Consider the following 17,769-nt stretch of genomic DNA (forward strand, 5'->3'; position numbering starts at 1 on the left):
TAAAGCGCCATAAAATATCATGTGTCATAAGTCAAATACAATATAGCACTTCAGAGTTACGTGACTCGTCATCAGAAGAGCCCAGATAGTTTCTGTCTCACCTTGGCAATGTCGTACATGACGGAGATCTTGAACTCCCAGTCTGTGAAGGTCTCCTCTGGGTAAGAAACCTTATCGCTCAGCACATGCTGGAAGAAGAAAGGGACATGAAATCTGGTAGAATTATTGTATTATGAATGGATATTTGATCTCTTCTTGCTGGTTCTGTACTGAGTTACTTATAGTATTGACTTCTTATGTGCAAACTGAACATCCATTCAAACCTGAATGAACTTGAATGGCACGTGTGCAATCTCCATACGTACCCTGAGCGACCCCCTCTCTCCATACTCAAACACTCCAAACACGCCCTCATCAAACTTCACTGTGCCGTAAAACTTTGTGAGGTTGTAGTAGTCGATTTGCATGAGCTGCAGAGAAAAGAAGAAACAGTCTTTTACTGGCACAGAGGCTAGCTTGGAAAAACATAAACGCAAAAGGACAGGCACACACAGGACCGGAAGCGTCAAGACATCTTACATCATTAAGTTCTATCATCTGGGTCTCGTTAAAGTTCCCATCGGAGTGCTCCAGCTCCTTTAGAATCACAATCTAAAAACAAATTGCAGCAGCATCAGTCACACTAGAAATCAAAATCTGCATGTTCAGAAAAGCATGTTGATAGATTTGAAAACTACTGTTGTGTCCAGCTACCTTCTTATCGTAGAGTGCACAGCGGATCTGGATTTTCATCTTTTTGCTCTCGTCTTCAATCTGATGGGGGCAGATGGAGGACATTTTAACAGGACATTTTTTATGTGTGCTCTAGTGCAGTGATCTTCAACAGGGGGTCTGGGGCCCCTAGGGTGTCCTCAGATTTACTGAAGGGGGGGGGGGCTCCAAATTATTGTTAATTTAAAAAAAAGGGTTTTTTTTAAATGTAAATGTCTTAACATGAATCCAACAAATTATTAGCAAATATAAATCAGCCTATAGGTAAGGAAATCTCTAAGGTAGCCACCCACAGATGCAGTTAATCCTGAGGATTGTATTTTTTTAACATTAAAACATGATTCATTAATCATTCCAACAATTATTCTTTTAATAGTTTAGTATTCTGTGTACTAAAAAGGAATGTGTACAGGCTTTAGGCCGCCCAGACGATATTGTAGGCCCAGCTTAATAGGCAACTTAATATGTAGTAGGGGGTCTCTGCTGCGTCTCTCTCTCAGTTAAGGGGTCCTTGGTTTAAAAAACGTTGAAGACCCCTGCTCTAGTGCATTCATCTTTAGGAACAAGGTGAATTTAAGCACTTTATAGAGAACAAATGGTTAGAAAGCTGGTGAGAGCTGTGGAAATCATAGATTTCTAAATGCAGGATAAGCTTCACTGTCCTACGGAAGACCTGAGAGGCAAGTGACCGAAATAAAAAGAAATTCTAAGTCTGATCTAAATTATTTAATATCTAACCTGTTTATGAATCAAAAACAGGTGTAAAAAAAGTGTTGCCAGGATCATTTTTGTGTGCGTTTGTTGTTTAATACTCATTTCGGGCCACAAGGCTGAAGTGCACCACTACCCCATGTTCTAAATAGGACTAAAACAGCAGATTTGCTTATTGAAATACAGTTCTAGCCAAAAGAAAGACATGAAAGTGATCTTACATATACAACATGTACCTTGTGTTTAGAGTGCATGAAGAAATGAAAACTCACCTGGAAGAAAAGATGAATGCTTTTAATCCTATTTAGAAAATGGAGTAGTGGTGCACTTCAGCCTCTTGTGGCTAAAATGAGTAATACAACAACAAACACTACCCCTATTTCCACAGAAAAAAAGTACCTAGAAAAATTATCCTGGCAAAACAAAATGTTCTCACCTGGCAAAACCTTTTTTCCAGTCGTTTCACAGTAAAAATAAATGTAACTTGGAGAGATTGTCCTGGCAAAACCTTTTTTCACTTGTTTTTACAAACCCCAATTCCAATGATGTTTGGACGTTGTGTAAAACGTAAATAAAAACAGAATACAATGATTTTACAAATCCTTTTCAACCTATATTTAATTGAATACACTACAAAGACAAGGTATTTAATGTTCAAACTGATAAACTTGTGCTGTTTTTTTTGTGCAACTATTCATTTATTTTGAATTTGATGGCCAAAAACCAACATTGAATGCCCGTGACCTTCCATCCCACAGGCGGCACTGCATTAAAACCTGACATCATTATGTAAAGGATATTACCACGTGGGCTCAGGAACACTTTGGAAAACCATTGTCAGTGAATACAGTTTGTCGCTACATCTACAAGTGCAAGTTAAAACTCTACCGTGCAAAGCGAAAGCCATATATCAACCACACCCAGAAACGCTGTCAGCTTCTCTGGGCCCTAGCTCATCTGAGATGGACTGACGCAAAGTGGAAAAGTTTTTGGAAATCATGGACGTCATGTCCTCCGGGCCAAAGAGGAAAAAGACCATCTTACTGTTATTGTCATCAGCGCAAAGTTCAAAAGCCAGCATCCGTGATGGTATGGGGGTGTGTTAGTGCCCATGGCATAGGTAACTTGCACATATGTGAAGTAGAGGTGTTGAAATTAAAGGATGCAGACATGGACGATGCTGCATCGATGCAGTGGCCAACCATAATCTATTATAACGCAATGATGTCGCTCAATGTCGCGGCATAAACATTTATATGTAAAGTAACATTCTCAGTAGCCACACAGACAGACACACAGACAGACACAGGGTTAGTTGTCGGCTGAGTGGAGACACGAGGAGGAGAGTGGAGAGAAATCGCAAATCGAGAAGAACAAATCAAACACTGAGAAACATGGACAGACACTAGTTAGCTTGGAGAAGATCTAAGTGGAATAACGAAGCTGAAGAGGTGTACACTATGGCACTTTTCTTGTCTAACAGCAGTCGTTTAGAACAAGTGTGCTAGTACAAGTGCTAGTGTGCCTGGCTAAAGTTGGAGCGAACGGCGGAGAGTTGCTCATTCGGAGGAAGAGGACGACAGCGCGTTTCCCTGCTGAAGAGGACTTGGCTGTAGCTGGTGACTGGTGTTTCGTTTTCGTGTTTGAGCTGTGTTTCTTGGACTAACCCTAACTGTAACTTGGATTTCTGTGTGTTTGCTTCACTGAAGATAACGGCATTGCACACGAGCTAACATCAAGCCTGCAACTTTTGCTGTGCGTGCGTGCGGTAAAACAGTGGTTTAATAGGGTTTGAGTAAGTTTTACATTGAAACTGCTGTAAGGAGGAATCATTTTGTGTAGCTGGAGATTTTTAAGTGGAAACTGATAGAGAAACGGGTAAAGGGGTAGTTGTGTTTAATATAATTTGAAGAAATATTGCAGTTAGCATATTTGAAGGGTGTGATTTGTGTTTTTTTGTTATTCAATCTAATGGCTAAATATTTTTTTATTTTTATTTTTTATTGTTGTCTGGGGTCAGTTATTCCAATACAGCACAATAGATTTGCAGGTTAAAAGTACGGTGGTATATGACTAATGCAAACTAGGTAAACCTTCGTGGTAGCTACCTTAAAGAAATTAACCCAAACACTTCATCATTCCAGTCTAAAGTTACTTATTGCAGCTTGGGCATTGCACTTGACAATGCAAACTTGATTGTCAAGTCAAATATCCTATATGGCTTTAATAGAAAAATGTTTTTGATGCATCGTGATGCATCGAGATATCGCATTGAAGACATGATAATCGTAATCGAATCGGGAGATCAGTGAAGATTCACACCTCTACTGTGAAGGCACCATTAATGCTGAAGGGTGCATACAGGTTTTGGAGCAACATATGCTGCCATCCAAGCAACGTCTTTTTCAGGGACGTCCCTGCTTATTTCAGGAAGACAATGCCAAGCCACATCCTGCTGGTGTTACAACAGAGTGGCTTTGTAGTAAAAGAGTGCAGGTACTAGGCTGGCCTGCCTGCAGTCCAGACCTGTCTCCCATTAAAATATGACAACGGAGACCCTGGACTGTTGAGTTACTGAAGTCGTATATCAAGGAAGAATGGGAAAGAATTCCACCTACAAAGCTTCAACAATTAGTGTCCTCAGTTTCCAAACACTTATTGAGTGTTGTTAAAAAGAAAGGTGATGTAACACAGCGGTAAACATGCCCATGTCCCAGCTTTTTTGGAACGTGTCCAGACTTCATTGGAATTGGGGTTTGTGAGTCATAAACACACGAAAGGAAACAATTTAGATCAGACTTAAAAAATGGATCACCAGAAATCTTTTTTCTCTCAAGCTCTCAGGGCGTCCGTATACTGTCCTGTTCGGGTCAATAAGTAAGAGAGTGCTGAAGAAGAGTCTCCATGCCGACTGAGAGCTTTACACTTTATTTACCTTAAGAGAGATGACATTGAGTTGGTTGTTCTCCAGCGGTGTGATAAGATCAGAGGCGATATGGGACCAGCGCTTCCTGACCCGGCGCGCTCTCCTATTCTGTCTACACAGGAAAAAATATGAAATACAAAATGCAACACACTATAGTACAGAGATCCTCATCCATGGGCACCCGAGACGTGCACCTTCAATATCTACACGTCCCTATTTAGCTTCCAATTTTGTACATTTTACACAAAAACTGGCTCTGAAATCAAGACACAGAAATCATTTGACTTGAAATTCTTCAAGTCGGTCAGGAAATAGAGACCCAGAAAACTTTACTTTTATTTCTGTTAGGATTTTAAACGACCCCAATATGCATTGCAACTGCCTTTTATTTACATCTATCTATAGAACAGTTAGAAGTAGATAGAATTTATACATATAAAAGTTATCAAAAATCATATTTCACATTATGTTCTGAGATAAAAAAAAGCATCCATAAATATCTCAAATACTGAACCTGCATAGTGACAGTTACTTGTTTTGTGGTTCAATAATGATGCACTGAAGTTGATTAATCACTCACCGGTAGAAAATGAAGGCCATGGTGGCCACTACAACCACTGTCACCGCCAACACACTGACAATGATGTCATTAGGTGATGTGGCTGAAAGAGAGAGAGAGAGAGCACAAAAAAGAAAAACTTACAATTTCAAGTTTAGGGATTTTTCTCTAGTAAACCCTGACTCATCCAGGGCATTGTACACGTACGTATAGGTTTATGTCTCAAAGGACCTGCAAGAAAGGTTTACATGTGCCACAAAATATGAAAAATAGCGTGACTTGATGGTGCTTATTTACTCAAGCTTAAGGCCACTATGTGTAGAATCTTTACGTGATGAAAACCTCTTTCAAATGATTCGGTTTCTTACCATACACCGGTCAAAAGTTGGTGGCAGTAACATGCAAAGAAAGTCTGCTTTGCAAATGTTTTTTAAGTAAGAATATGGATTCAACACATTTGTTAAACCTCAAGGATGCACACAGTGGGTTTTAAGGCCCCGACACACCAACCCGATAATCGGCCGTCGAACAGTCTGGCGAGGTCGGTGACTGGAGTCTGTTCGGTGTGTTCCGTGCCTTCGTTCGTCGGAGGAGCTGTCGGCCTTCATTTTGGCCGACCTGACTTGCTGGGTCGGAGGGCGGGTAGTCGGACTCAATGACCAATCTGATTGGTGGAGTGCTAACCCGGAAATGACGAGCGGGATGAGCGTGACTAAGCCTCTCAAAATCTGACGAAAATCTTTCAAACTGACCTTTGTCGATCTGAAACGAAGACAGATTCAGCAACTGCACGGCCTATTTCTGCCGCCTGCTGTTATGGAGACGTATTACGTCTCGCGCAGAGCGTACTCTCAAGTTGGCGTCGCTTCAGTGTGTTCCGAGTCACTTTTTGGACCTCGGGGAGCCGACTGATCAGTCCGACTGCCTTTTCTGCCAACGGTCGGTCGTCGGGTTGGTGTATCTGGGGCTTAAAAGAACACTCCACAGTGACCTCTAACCTGGGTTCAACCAGTGTTTAAATGTGTGAAATGCTTCTAAGCTGCTAAACCTTTGAACTTTACTTGATTGTATTGTAACGAATACAACATGATTTTAACCCGGAGACAAACTGCCCAACTAAGACTTCTCATAAACATGAAGGCACACTTAATTGTAGTTCAATTCTGTCAGTTTTAATCTGATTACATTTAATCTGTTGTAGCGGTTGTGTGGTAGAAAAGCATATTTAACAGTATTTAGAACTGTAAACAGACAAACTCCAAACTCCAGTACATGTATGTTTCTATATATACACACACACACCGGTCTCTCTCTCTCTCTCTCTCTCTCTCTCTCTTATACCCATGCTAAAGTTGACTAAAAAGAGGATTAAAAAAAATCAAATTTTGGAAATTGATCTTAATGCCTTAATTAAAAAAAAATCTTTTAAGGACACCAATTTCTTTTGTGAATGAATAATGTATTGTAAATAAATAAATGTTCTTCCTTAAAATACAGGAGCCATAATTATACACACCCCTATGTTAAATTCCCATAGAGGAAGGCAGATTTTGATTTTTAAAGGCCAGTTATTTCATGGATCCAGGATACTATGCATCCTGATAATATGCATAGTATCCTGGATCATAGAGTGTGGTCTAGACCTACTCTATCTGTAAAGTGTCCTGAGATAATTCCTGTCATGATTTGACACTATAAATAAAATTGAATTGAACTCTGTGTCTGTTTATGGGTGTGAAAGTGAGCAGAAAGACGGTTTATGACTAAAGGTTGTGACAGCCATCTGACACAATCAGTCATGGCTGTGTGTGTGTGTGTGTGTGTGTTAGTTACCTGGAGCTAGGTCTGGTGTGAAATCAGGAAGTGTTTTTCCCCAGATAAACGAAGGGTGTGTCTCAACCACTTTGGTTTCTTTGTGCTCAGTGTTGAATGTGAATAAAATTTGGTACTGAGAAACACACGAGGAGAAAAGTACACATTTCAGAATAAAACACTATATAACAGCAAGATCACATGGGGTTTTATTTCTAAATACCTTTTTGAGACATTGCTAACACAAAGAATAAGAGATCCGGGGTTTATTCTATTCCCTGCTAAATTGCATAATAATTAACACAGGAGAACAATGTACCTTGTCGTCAGTAGTGGTGTAAATGATTGAGAGATTCACGTCTCGGTCTCCATGCTTGTCCAGCTTGTAGTACCCAGCACTTCCTGAGCACAATCGTAAAAACGTCTTTATACAAAAAAATATGGCAGACACTTTGTTCACCACAACGTCGCCAGAAATCAGCCTCTGGTGTTTGTTTACCGTTTACTAGTTCCTGTTGGGACTACTGTAAACTAGTAAGGGTGTAAGAAAAAAATAAATACACTTGCAATACTGTTGATATTCAAAAACACTGATTTTTTTTTTAGTTTACGTGCAAAAATATTCATGTAAGACAGTGGTTCATGTTTATGTTGTGTTTAAACCCCCTACCGCTAGATCTCTATGCTGAGACACACCACTAGTGTCCTCACCTAACAGTGCCTAGCAGTGCCTGACTTTTAGCTAGAAGCTAACAATGTAGCTATGGCTGAACTTGGCCTACTTTAGCATATAACAATTAGCTCACTAAGAACCTGTGAACCACAATCCCAAACTGGCAGTTTGATTTTCTGTGTACTGAATTGTTTACCTAAAGTAAACTTCTTTGACTTTTATGAACATCATGTCTTTTTTTAAATATTAGTTTTTCTAAAATTATACTTTCAAAAAAAAAAATCCCAATATATCGCCTTACGCACAGTATCGAAATATATTGCAATATATTGAATCGTGACCCATGTATCGTGATATGTATCATATCACCAGATTCTTGCCAATACACAGCCCTAGTAACTAGTGTACTGTGTAGTGTTAACTCATTTAATTTTGTATTGGTTTTTTTTCCTGAAAAAACACACAGAGCCTGACAGGAGAAACGGTTCTCTCAATCACACACAAGCTACTTACAGCTGCTGCCTGCAAGCTTTAACACTTCATATCACTTCATTTTGTCAGTGAAAATACAAATCAGTGACCGCAGTTGACAGCTTCTGTCTGTCGGGCGTCACACAAAACAGTAAGTGAGTAACTCTTGGATTTTTTTTTCTTCTATTATCAAAGTGTCTCATCCCAGAAATTGATCTAAAATGTTTCATTCAGCATAACGGCCCTACTGACCGCTGGCATGAATGCCAGCGGTCAGTAGGGCCGTTATGCTGAATGAAATTAGAGTTCTTGCTGCATTAGAGTTTCCATTCCCTCTCTCCCACTCGCTCTTCCTCCTTCCTTACCATTAAAGGAGATGTTTCTGAAGTAATTCGCATTGACATACTCCATCTGCTGAATCTCCGAATGATTTTTTTTAGCAATATACCTCATCACCTGGCCTACTAGCAGCACGGAATCATGGTACGCCGCCATGTAATCATTCATCTGAGAGAGAGAGAGAGAGAGAGAGAGAGAGAGAGAGAGAGAGAGAGAGAGAGAGAAATTGATGCAACTACTTTATGCAGTTCCAATAAGAACTCTAGATTATTAATTTATTACTGCAACTCTCAGCTAAAAAAGCAATGAAATTGTATTGCCCATAATGTCAAAACTATTCCGAGGAAGCAGTCCGAGAAACAAGGATGTTGAGTAATTTGGAAATGTGTCCTCACTGTGTTCTTGTCTTTCAGGTCTGTGTTGATAGTGTAGCTTCTGGTGTTGGGCATTGTCACCACCAACACGTTCCTCATGGATGGCAGTGACGATGTGTTAATGTAGTATTGATCGCTGTGGAGAGAAGGCAGTAGAGGCGTTCTTATAAGTGCTGGATCTGAAGCTGGCAGATTCAGGCAAATCTTTTGAATCAGTAATTTAATTTTGTACATTTTTTATTGGAGCAACATTTCTAGAGATGAAGAAAAAATAATGGTGGATATGCAACAATATGAATTCTCACCGAAAAATGTGAAATGTTAGCATGAAGTTGGAGGGAAAAGTTACAAATGTGTTGCTGTGTAGTGTATACCACTGGTTCTAGGGCTGCACAATTAATCGCAATTTTATCGAAATAGCAATATGAACTAGTGCAATATCCACATCGCAGAGGGGAGCAATATTTGTTAAAGGCAAAATATGTGTCAAACCAAACCATTCTAAAATAAAGTATTGTGGTGCTGCAGAGACGTCCCGGCCTACAAATCCTATCCTACAGACTAATGAAAAAAATCGTTGTTTGGAACAGATCCTCGCAAAAATCACACTATAATCATTTTAATTTTTTAAGATTTAATATTAGTCAATGAAAATGAGAATAATGATACAAATATGATCATTCCCTTCAATATCGTGAATCATATCACAATATCAGTCAAAATAATCGCAATTAGAGATTTTCCTCATATCATGCAGCCCTAACTGGTTCCCAACCCGTTTTGTCAGACATACCCCCACCACAGCTGTCGGTTGAACTCTAAGTACTCCTTCATCAACACCTAGCATGGTACAAATGTGTTTGAATTGGCTTTATCTGGACATTATTGAACTTTTAAATGACAAAAGAGTGGATATAATAGTGGATTTATGGTATATGGGTTTTTTTGGTTTACTTTTAGCTAACTATTTCAACTGTTTACTTTTAGCTACCTATTTCAACCGTTTACCCATAGCTAACTACCTCTCTGCTCGCTTGCCATCTATTTTCATTAACTCTTAGGTCTGGTCCAATATGTGGGCACATTTTCGTAATCAAATCAAAATGTTATTTTATTATTACAAATATTATATTTATTATTTTATTACTTGAAGTACTCCACATTTTTGTTCCAGGTTCGCCATGGCCCCTGGGATACAAGCATAGACTGTAAAGGATACAAGCAAGGCTTGTTGGGAAATCACTGCTGTGTACTATATATGTCAAAGTGTTAACATGTCTACAGGACAGACACATGCAGAAAATACCAAGATGAGAAAAACGAGAGAAACAGAAAAAAGACATTAAATGAACAAAGAGCACTGACTTGTAAAGATCAATAAGGATAAAGATAATATCACTGCTGTCTGCCTCTATGGAGACACTTTTCATCTCCTCTACATCCATTGGTGATCCACACATGATGAACACTGCAAAAAGAGAAGCTGTATGTAACACCAGACAAGTAGTGCAGTTTTAGCATATACTGTAGTTGAGTAGCATTGGGGAGAGTCCAACCCTCCATTCAACCCTCTGCAAATGTTAATAGTTCTATTAAGCTGATTTGTCCTATGTTCCTTTGTGGTTATATAGTTCAAAATGGGAAACTTTTCATTATCAACGTCTGAAAATCAAGTGCTTTTAAAAGTGCAGTCTGAATACACTGCATGCCTTTATACTCTTGTACAAGTAATACTTTACTGTAATATTGCTGTCATGTCCACTTGATGCCATGTTGTAAACTGGGCATCAAAAGTCTGTGTGAGTTGATTCCCTGACAGTTTGTAAAAACTTGCAAAATCATACAATAATTAAATGCACTTCATCCATGTGTTGTGTGATTTTTTTCAAAGAAAATACTTACAGTTGCTTGTCCTGTTTTGGGTTGATGATAGTACTTCTTTCAGGTCTTCTGGATTGCGTAGCACCGTTCTCTGAATATTTAGGGCAAACTTGCTCGAGTCTGCATCAAGTGCATTTATATACCTGTAAAAGAACATCACTTAGAATTCAAGTAAAAAAACAAGATTTATTTACACCACAGACACACACACACACACACACACACACGGGTCCAGGCATATTCTCTATCTTGTAAGAGGACCTTGGCTGAAAAAACATTGAGAACCTCTGTCCTAGGTTACTCACCAAAAGCAATCCTCAGTGTTGCTCTGTTTCTTGTAAACATAGGCAGTCTTCCAAATAGATTTAATCTGGTTGGTGTCGTTCCAGAAACTGATAAAAAAGTCAGAGATCTTGCGTGCCGGCGGCAGGAGGCGCTGCAGATTTAGCGTGTAGTCGCAGGAGAGACCGAAGCTTCCTGCCGAGAGGATTGGCGTACTGAGCTTCAGACCTTGTTCCAAACTGACAGAAGTGGAAAGGGGTGGAAAGAGAGAGAGAGAGAGAAATACATAAGCATGACATAAACATGGATGGAATAAAATGGTAAGATGGATTGTAGAGACATGTAGCTATAGACCTTTTTCACGGCAGACATGTTGACATATCATAGAAGGAAAAGCACAGGTGTGTTCAAAACCATTAATGATGGCTGCATTCCACTTAAGAGAGGTCCTGGTATTGTACATGCTGACTCACTGAAATAGCTTACTGGGACACTTGATGGAATTGAGCCATCGTTAAGGTTATCAATCTCAGCTGTGCTTTTCCTACTATGACAAGTCAAAATGTCTGCCGTGAAAAAGGTCTATAGACGCATCCACAGAACCTAATGTTAGGAAGCTTATTTAGGACATTTAGGATTTACCCTATCCGTACCAGAAACCTGATCCGCTCAGGTCCCATCCCCTGACCAATGGGCTATCCTTTCCTAATTATTCGAGTACAATGCCTAAATTCAACCGTCTCCACACGTGTAGAACAAATCGAGTTTCCGGTAGGCTACAGATTGGGCAGCCACAGATCCCACATGTACCATTTCCACATTTATGTCAACACCTGTTTGAATACTGTATATGAACAATTTTTTAAATGTGTCTACACAGATGTAGGTATGCACTTACTCAACCACTTGGAAAGTAGCGTAGGTGCAGGTGGGCCCAAGCACTGCACATCCCAGGGTGTCTGAATCCTGAGAGAGAATACAAATGAGTGTGAGTTCTTGTCTGTCTGTCACTGTGGCTATTTGGCTAAGTTTAGGAGTGCTGAATCTGCTATGTACTCACTTTTAACATGCGTGTGATAGCTACCCCTGTGAACCATGCATTTCTTCAAAGCATTGCTTGTCCACGTGTATTCACAAATTTACTTTATGTGTATACATTACAAGGTGCAATGAAGTGAGCAACAGACTTGAAACAAACAATAAAATTAACACTGTAGCAAAATCTGAATGATGAAGCACTGATCTGCTCCCTAGTGGATATAGCTTTTTATTTTCAAGGTACACGCCATAGACCGTACACACACACTAAGGCTAAGCACACAGGCAAGTCTATGCCTACATGTTATTAAAAAAGTATATCATGAGTCTGAGGTGGATATAAAACTTCACTTACCATTAGCGTCCTTAGCTCCTCCACTCCCTCACACGCGCTACTCTGGCAGCCTTTACGTTGATAAAAGATTGTGTTGAACCCGCTATAGTTAGCCGTGAGATTAAACCTTGCACCTTTTTGTGGTTTGAAAAAAGAATGAAAAGGCAGAAAAACATTTCATTAATATAAAAAATAAATAAAATAAAAATAAAAATAAAAAAGTCTTTTGTAAGGGTGTACGTGCAATCAGTCCGCTATGCCAGCTGCCGAATGGGTGCCATTTGCTTTCATTTTTCTTTTCTTTCTCATGTGTCATTTGAAAAGCACGTTTAAAAGCATATGCCACTATTTCCTTTGTTATCCCCACAAGCAACTGTTTATTTTAAAGAAATGGTTGGTTACATGTTCAAATAATTGATATTTGTGACTACAAAAAAACACTACATATGCACACTCCTGTTATTGTTACTCAGTCATCATGTTACTCTTTATTGATAACAGGACTGAAAGTAAAGACACATGCACTTGGCAAATATATAAATATAGCCACATGGCATCCATGCTAATAGCATGTCGACACATTTGTAGTGATTTACCAAAAATGTCAAAAAAAAAAGAAAGAAGGAAATGATGATGGTAACAGGACAGAACGTTGAGATTGACCTGCTCAGTCATAGTTACAAAGGGATGAAGTATACAGAAAAGAAAACGAAAGAACATACTTTTGGTCTTCCCATGGCCTCTATATATGTCTATGTTCAGAAGATCCAAATGATGCTACTTCCTGTTGAAAATGTCACTTTTGGAATGTTCCAAATTTTTAATAGGGGAGGGATGTGTTGCCCCGAAAACGTACTTAACACGTTTTTTTAAACTGAAACAGCGGTGCTAAGTATAGAGGATATTTGGTTGAACCATAGGGTGAACACACTGTTGTGTGTGCAAGCCATGGATGTATTAAGAGAGCAAGCGCTCTGCCTTTTTATTACCACAAGTTTACATACACGTCTCTGCTGACTGGGTATCACCTGTGACACAGCCAATAAATGAGAGACACACCCACCATAGAGCTCAACAGTCCTGCCCAAGGCGGGTTCCGGAAGTAAAAATACAATGCAATGTCTCCATTGACATTTGCAGTATAAGCCATAAAATCGTAACCGTCGATGGTAGACTTAAAACCAGCTTGCGTACATGACTAAGCGATTGTATATGCTCATATAGACGCCAAAAATCATGGGGCACTAACCTTGTTTAGAGATAGATGTCTTTTATTCGCGATGTCTTGGATAAGTACTTCATTACCCACAATCCTGAACAATCCCACAACCCCACAGTGATGACTCTGATTGGTGGAACTCATGCTGGTGAGGAGGAGGGGTGTCAGTACCCTATCCGTACCACCTGTACGATCCGTTCTGCGCATGCGCATAATTACATAGTAGAAAACTAACGATGTCTGTCAGTACCCGATTTCTGCTGCCTGCACAATCCGTCACGAGGATTTATGACACTGCACGATCTGTTCCCACGCTTCTGACGTTAGCCTCTGCCGGGAAGCTAACGTTAGTTTAGCTAACAGCTAATTCGGCTAACCGCAAATAACTGTAAAATAACGTTAACTCAAACTTAACACTGGGTAAAGCCGTCTACAGCTGATGTAACAGCCATTATATATGTTAACGGTTATTTTCAGGTTTTATTTTGAGGGTCTTTTAAAGTTATTACATGCTGTCTCAGCTAGCGGTTAGCCGAATTAGCTGTTAGCTAAACTAACATTAGCTTCCTTTGTTCAGTGGTGCGCGGTGGTTTATGGGATGAGTAGTTCCTTCGCTCTGAGATGACGATGTGTACACAGTCTTGTACCTTTGACTTTTTGGGGATTTTCTGTTCGTTTTTTTACTCGAAATGATACGTTGTATGCTTATGAGTCACGTCCCACTTGGCTAGCCTAAGGCATGGTCTAAAACTCTTTATATACGGATTTTCCCAGACGTCAATGGGAGAAATGAATGGGAAATTTACTTCCGGAACCCAAGGTCTCTCAGAGGAGGGGCGGGACTGTTGAGCTCTATACAAGAAATAACATAACTCAAAGCCCGTCGCCAAAACGGTGCACAATGTTTTGAGATTGAACGCGCCCCTGGACTGAATTAAAACCTGGGGACTTGCCTAAAATGTGTATTTTAACTAACATATCATGGACTTTTATGTTTCTTTTGAAAAACAATTATTTAAAGCATAGATGAAATATGGAGTCACACAACAATGCAAATAAAAAGGGACATGTATCAAATGCTATTTTTCAGTGTTCCTCGGTAGTTTTAAATTATATATCTTAAATTTGCTATAAGATCAGTGTGCAGGACACTTTGCATAATAATAAAATGTATATTACAGTTCATTTTCATTCATATTTATATGTCCTGGGGACGGCAATGGCACAGCTTCGGCAGAACGGCAAATCAGCAGGTTTGTCAAGCTTTGGATTATTTGTATATTCAATTTGTATCTGTGTCAATGAGTAGTAGTAACGTAATAATCTGTATTATAAATTTTGGATGGTGGTTTCCTTTTTTATGCTTTCCAAAACCAAAAATGCAAGACAGTGCATTTGTCTGCTCTAACACAAGCTGCAAATGTTAGCATGTTCAGCTAACTTGCTTCATACCGCCAGTAGTAGTCATTCTGTGGGGTTAAAGGTCAAGTCATAACTAGCACGACCACTGTGTAGCATTTTCCCAGTGTGGGAGCCAGTCTGGATGCTCTGTTGAGTTTTACTTTTCGCCAAACACAGTTGTTCATCCTCATCCTAAAAGCTGTTTATCGTTAAAAGTGAAACAAACTGTTACAAGAACGATGCTGTTACTTTATTTCTCTGTCTTTTATATGATCAACCTTTATTGGGTTCTCCTTTGAGGAGGAAGAGTCCTCTTGAAACACTAATAAAACAGTTGAAGACAGCGTTAAACCAACAAACTATAAGCTAACGTAGCAGTGGATAAAATCTGCTATCCACTGTTATTTGAGCCGGCAAAATCCCCGGGTAGAAATTAGAAACTGCTTTTGTCTGCCTCGGTCTGAAATCAAGCACCCGTTGTTTCAAAACTAACTAAGGATTTTGTGGCCACAAATAGCTTGATTTTCATTGTGAGTCCATTGGTTTGGTAATTTGGTTAACTGCAAATCTGTTTGGGATAATGCATAATATCAAGAGTCGATACATGTTCTACAGGTTTGTAGAGGGGACCTCTTTCAAGATTTACATAGTCCATATTGCTAAATAAATTAGTGTTTAACCAAATTATCACAAACAAAGGGGGCAAACAACTATATTTTGTCCTGGGGCCCTAAGCAGGGGCACGTTCAATCTTACGATTTCCTGGTTGAACGCCATGTTTCCTAGGAATAGTGTGAAACGGTGTGTAACAGGCATTGAGTTGTGTTTTCTCTTGTTTGGTGGGTGTGTCTCTCGTTTATTGGCTGTGTCACAGGTTATACCCAATCAGCAGAGACATGTCTGTAAACTTGTGGTAATAAAAAGGCAGAGCGCTTGCACACACAACAGGGTTTTCAACGCACAGCCGTCTCAGTTTTTAAAAAAACGTGTTGCTAGTAGTTGTTGATAGTTTTATCGGGGCTGAACGTGGCCCAGGATAATATCCAGCCACCAGCCACGTCTCTGTGAATCTAAACTTAAAGCTCCATTGTGTAATCTTTTTAGTTGATTCTTAGCAAAAAACCCTTTGTTCTTTCACAAATATGTGCTCATTCATGTGTAATTATTTCCACCAACTAATGAAAGTATTCTCGTATGCGTAGAATCTGCCATTTAGAATACACTGTACCATGTTGCGCCTCCATCTTTAAAATACGTTAGCCAAAGAGGGACATACCTTTGCATTTTGCGCTTTTACACTCACTGGCACCGTGACGGACGCCAGGGAGGGGGAGAAGATTACTCCGCGACTGCCGGCAGATTTGAAAGCCGGTTGAAGATGGAGCGCCTATCTAGGACATGTAATGGAGGCACCAAGGAAGTTAAAAAGAGAATTAAAACGACGCGACAGGCAAAGCAACAAGACCAAAGTTAATGTTGGAGTGGCTTTTCCAAGATGGAAAGAGCTCACAAGGAGCAAGGATTTTAGAAAGGGACACCGAAGTTGCCTGCTTTCTTCTCGACAGGCAATCAGCCTATTTGTGTAAATTCAAAGTTTTATAGTTGCTTGGTTGCATGGTTGTGCATAACCATTACACTGTCTACCTTGTAACATAAATGTAATCATATGTGTCGTGATTTTCCTGGCAGACAACTCACGTCATGTGCAGTTATAACACAGACTAGCTACTAGAACAGCTGCGTGTAAACAATGGAGATACTAAGAGCTAATTTTGGTTTCATTGACATTGTTCATACTGCTCAGAGAAATATATTAAACACACAAACCTCTGTTGCTTCTCTCCTACGCTGTAAACATTGCCTTACACTATTAATCTCGTACAATATACAGAATAACGATAGCACTGACACTTTACTAACATTAGCTGCGTATGTTTGGGAGCCTGATAGCTGATGTTGAATGAAATGGTACCAAAATCACGTAAAACTATTATTACACTGGAAGGAACTCTCACAGACAAAGTCGTACTTCTTGGAATAATATGGCCAGCGTAGGAGTTAAAATGCGCTCGGAATGGGAGGGGCTAGAAAGTAATATTCAGTTGGTTGTCACATACAATTTCACCACTAGATGGGAGAAATTCTTACACAATGTAGCTTTAAAGGTGCAGTAAGCGATGCTGTGCAAAGATTGTTATAGATATATAGATATTTGAACTCAACTGCCAAACAAATACAACCCCCCCAACAGAAGCTCCGCCCCCCCAGATTAACAGACAGATAACTACTGGCCGGCCGCCTAACACCCTAACATCAACTGTCGCCGCCTGTTATCAATTGGCTGGAATAGTGTTTTGTGGCTCTTGCAATCCTTTCTGTTCCTTTCACAGCCAGGGCTGTGTATTAATACACATTTTTTCAGCGCACACAAAAAATAGAGAGCTAGGTGACCGTGAGGAGATATTCGCTGAATTTGACAAAAGTGTATCTGATTAACATCACTTACTATACCTTTAAAGTGTCCCGAATTTCTACTGCAGAATCAACAGTACAAATAATAATAATTTTGAGCCCGTAATGTAACATCATTTTGTGTACACATGCAGATGTCTTTATGTTGTAATTTTGTACTTTATTACCTTCTGCAGCATTAATGGTTGCGTCTGTCTCTAAGGCCTTCTCTATTTGTCCTTGAACAAATTTCAGACTCCAGGGAGACTCTTCATCTTGCAGCAGGATCACATTGATTGTAACCCCAACCAGACACTGTCTGATGCCCCGACACGGGGCAGCAAGAATCCCCAAGACACACAACCACCACCACCCTGGTCCCATTTTCAGCTTGAAGGTTGCGAGCATTTATATTTTTGAGCTTTTTTTTGATTCCATGATGTGGTAAAGGCTTTCAGTGTTTGGTTTTGTCAACACTCCTGCTCCAGAGTCCAGTGCATCTATGGTGCAGTAAAGTCACCAAACAC

General features: G+C 39.8%; 1 protein-coding gene across 1 annotated transcript in view; it reads right to left on the reverse strand.

The window, feature by feature from the left end:
- Positions 1 to 17,626, reverse strand: part of gucy2cb (guanylate cyclase 2Cb) — a 24,794-nt gene extending 7,168 nt beyond the window's left edge. The window contains exons 1-16 of the mRNA XM_078278727.1: positions 17,431 to 17,626; positions 12,193 to 12,305; positions 11,698 to 11,765; positions 10,823 to 11,038; positions 10,539 to 10,660; positions 10,002 to 10,104; positions 8,658 to 8,772; positions 8,289 to 8,430; positions 7,099 to 7,181; positions 6,801 to 6,915; positions 4,989 to 5,070; positions 4,418 to 4,520; positions 754 to 813; positions 580 to 651; positions 366 to 470; positions 102 to 188 (exon numbers count right to left, since the gene is read on the reverse strand). Of these exons, the coding sequence (XP_078134853.1) occupies positions 102 to 188; positions 366 to 470; positions 580 to 651; positions 754 to 813; positions 4,418 to 4,520; positions 4,989 to 5,070; positions 6,801 to 6,915; positions 7,099 to 7,181; positions 8,289 to 8,430; positions 8,658 to 8,772; positions 10,002 to 10,104; positions 10,539 to 10,660; positions 10,823 to 11,038; positions 11,698 to 11,765; positions 12,193 to 12,305; positions 17,431 to 17,626 (1,782 nt within the window). The remainder of the gene's footprint in view (positions 1 to 101; positions 189 to 365; positions 471 to 579; positions 652 to 753; positions 814 to 4,417; positions 4,521 to 4,988; positions 5,071 to 6,800; positions 6,916 to 7,098; positions 7,182 to 8,288; positions 8,431 to 8,657; positions 8,773 to 10,001; positions 10,105 to 10,538; positions 10,661 to 10,822; positions 11,039 to 11,697; positions 11,766 to 12,192; positions 12,306 to 17,430) is intronic.
- Between the last annotated feature and the right edge of the window lie 143 nt (positions 17,627 to 17,769).

This window comes from Sander vitreus, chromosome 21 (genome assembly GCF_031162955.1).
Source record: "Sander vitreus isolate 19-12246 chromosome 21, sanVit1, whole genome shotgun sequence".
NCBI classification, from domain to species: Eukaryota; Metazoa; Chordata; class Actinopteri; order Perciformes; family Percidae; genus Sander; species Sander vitreus.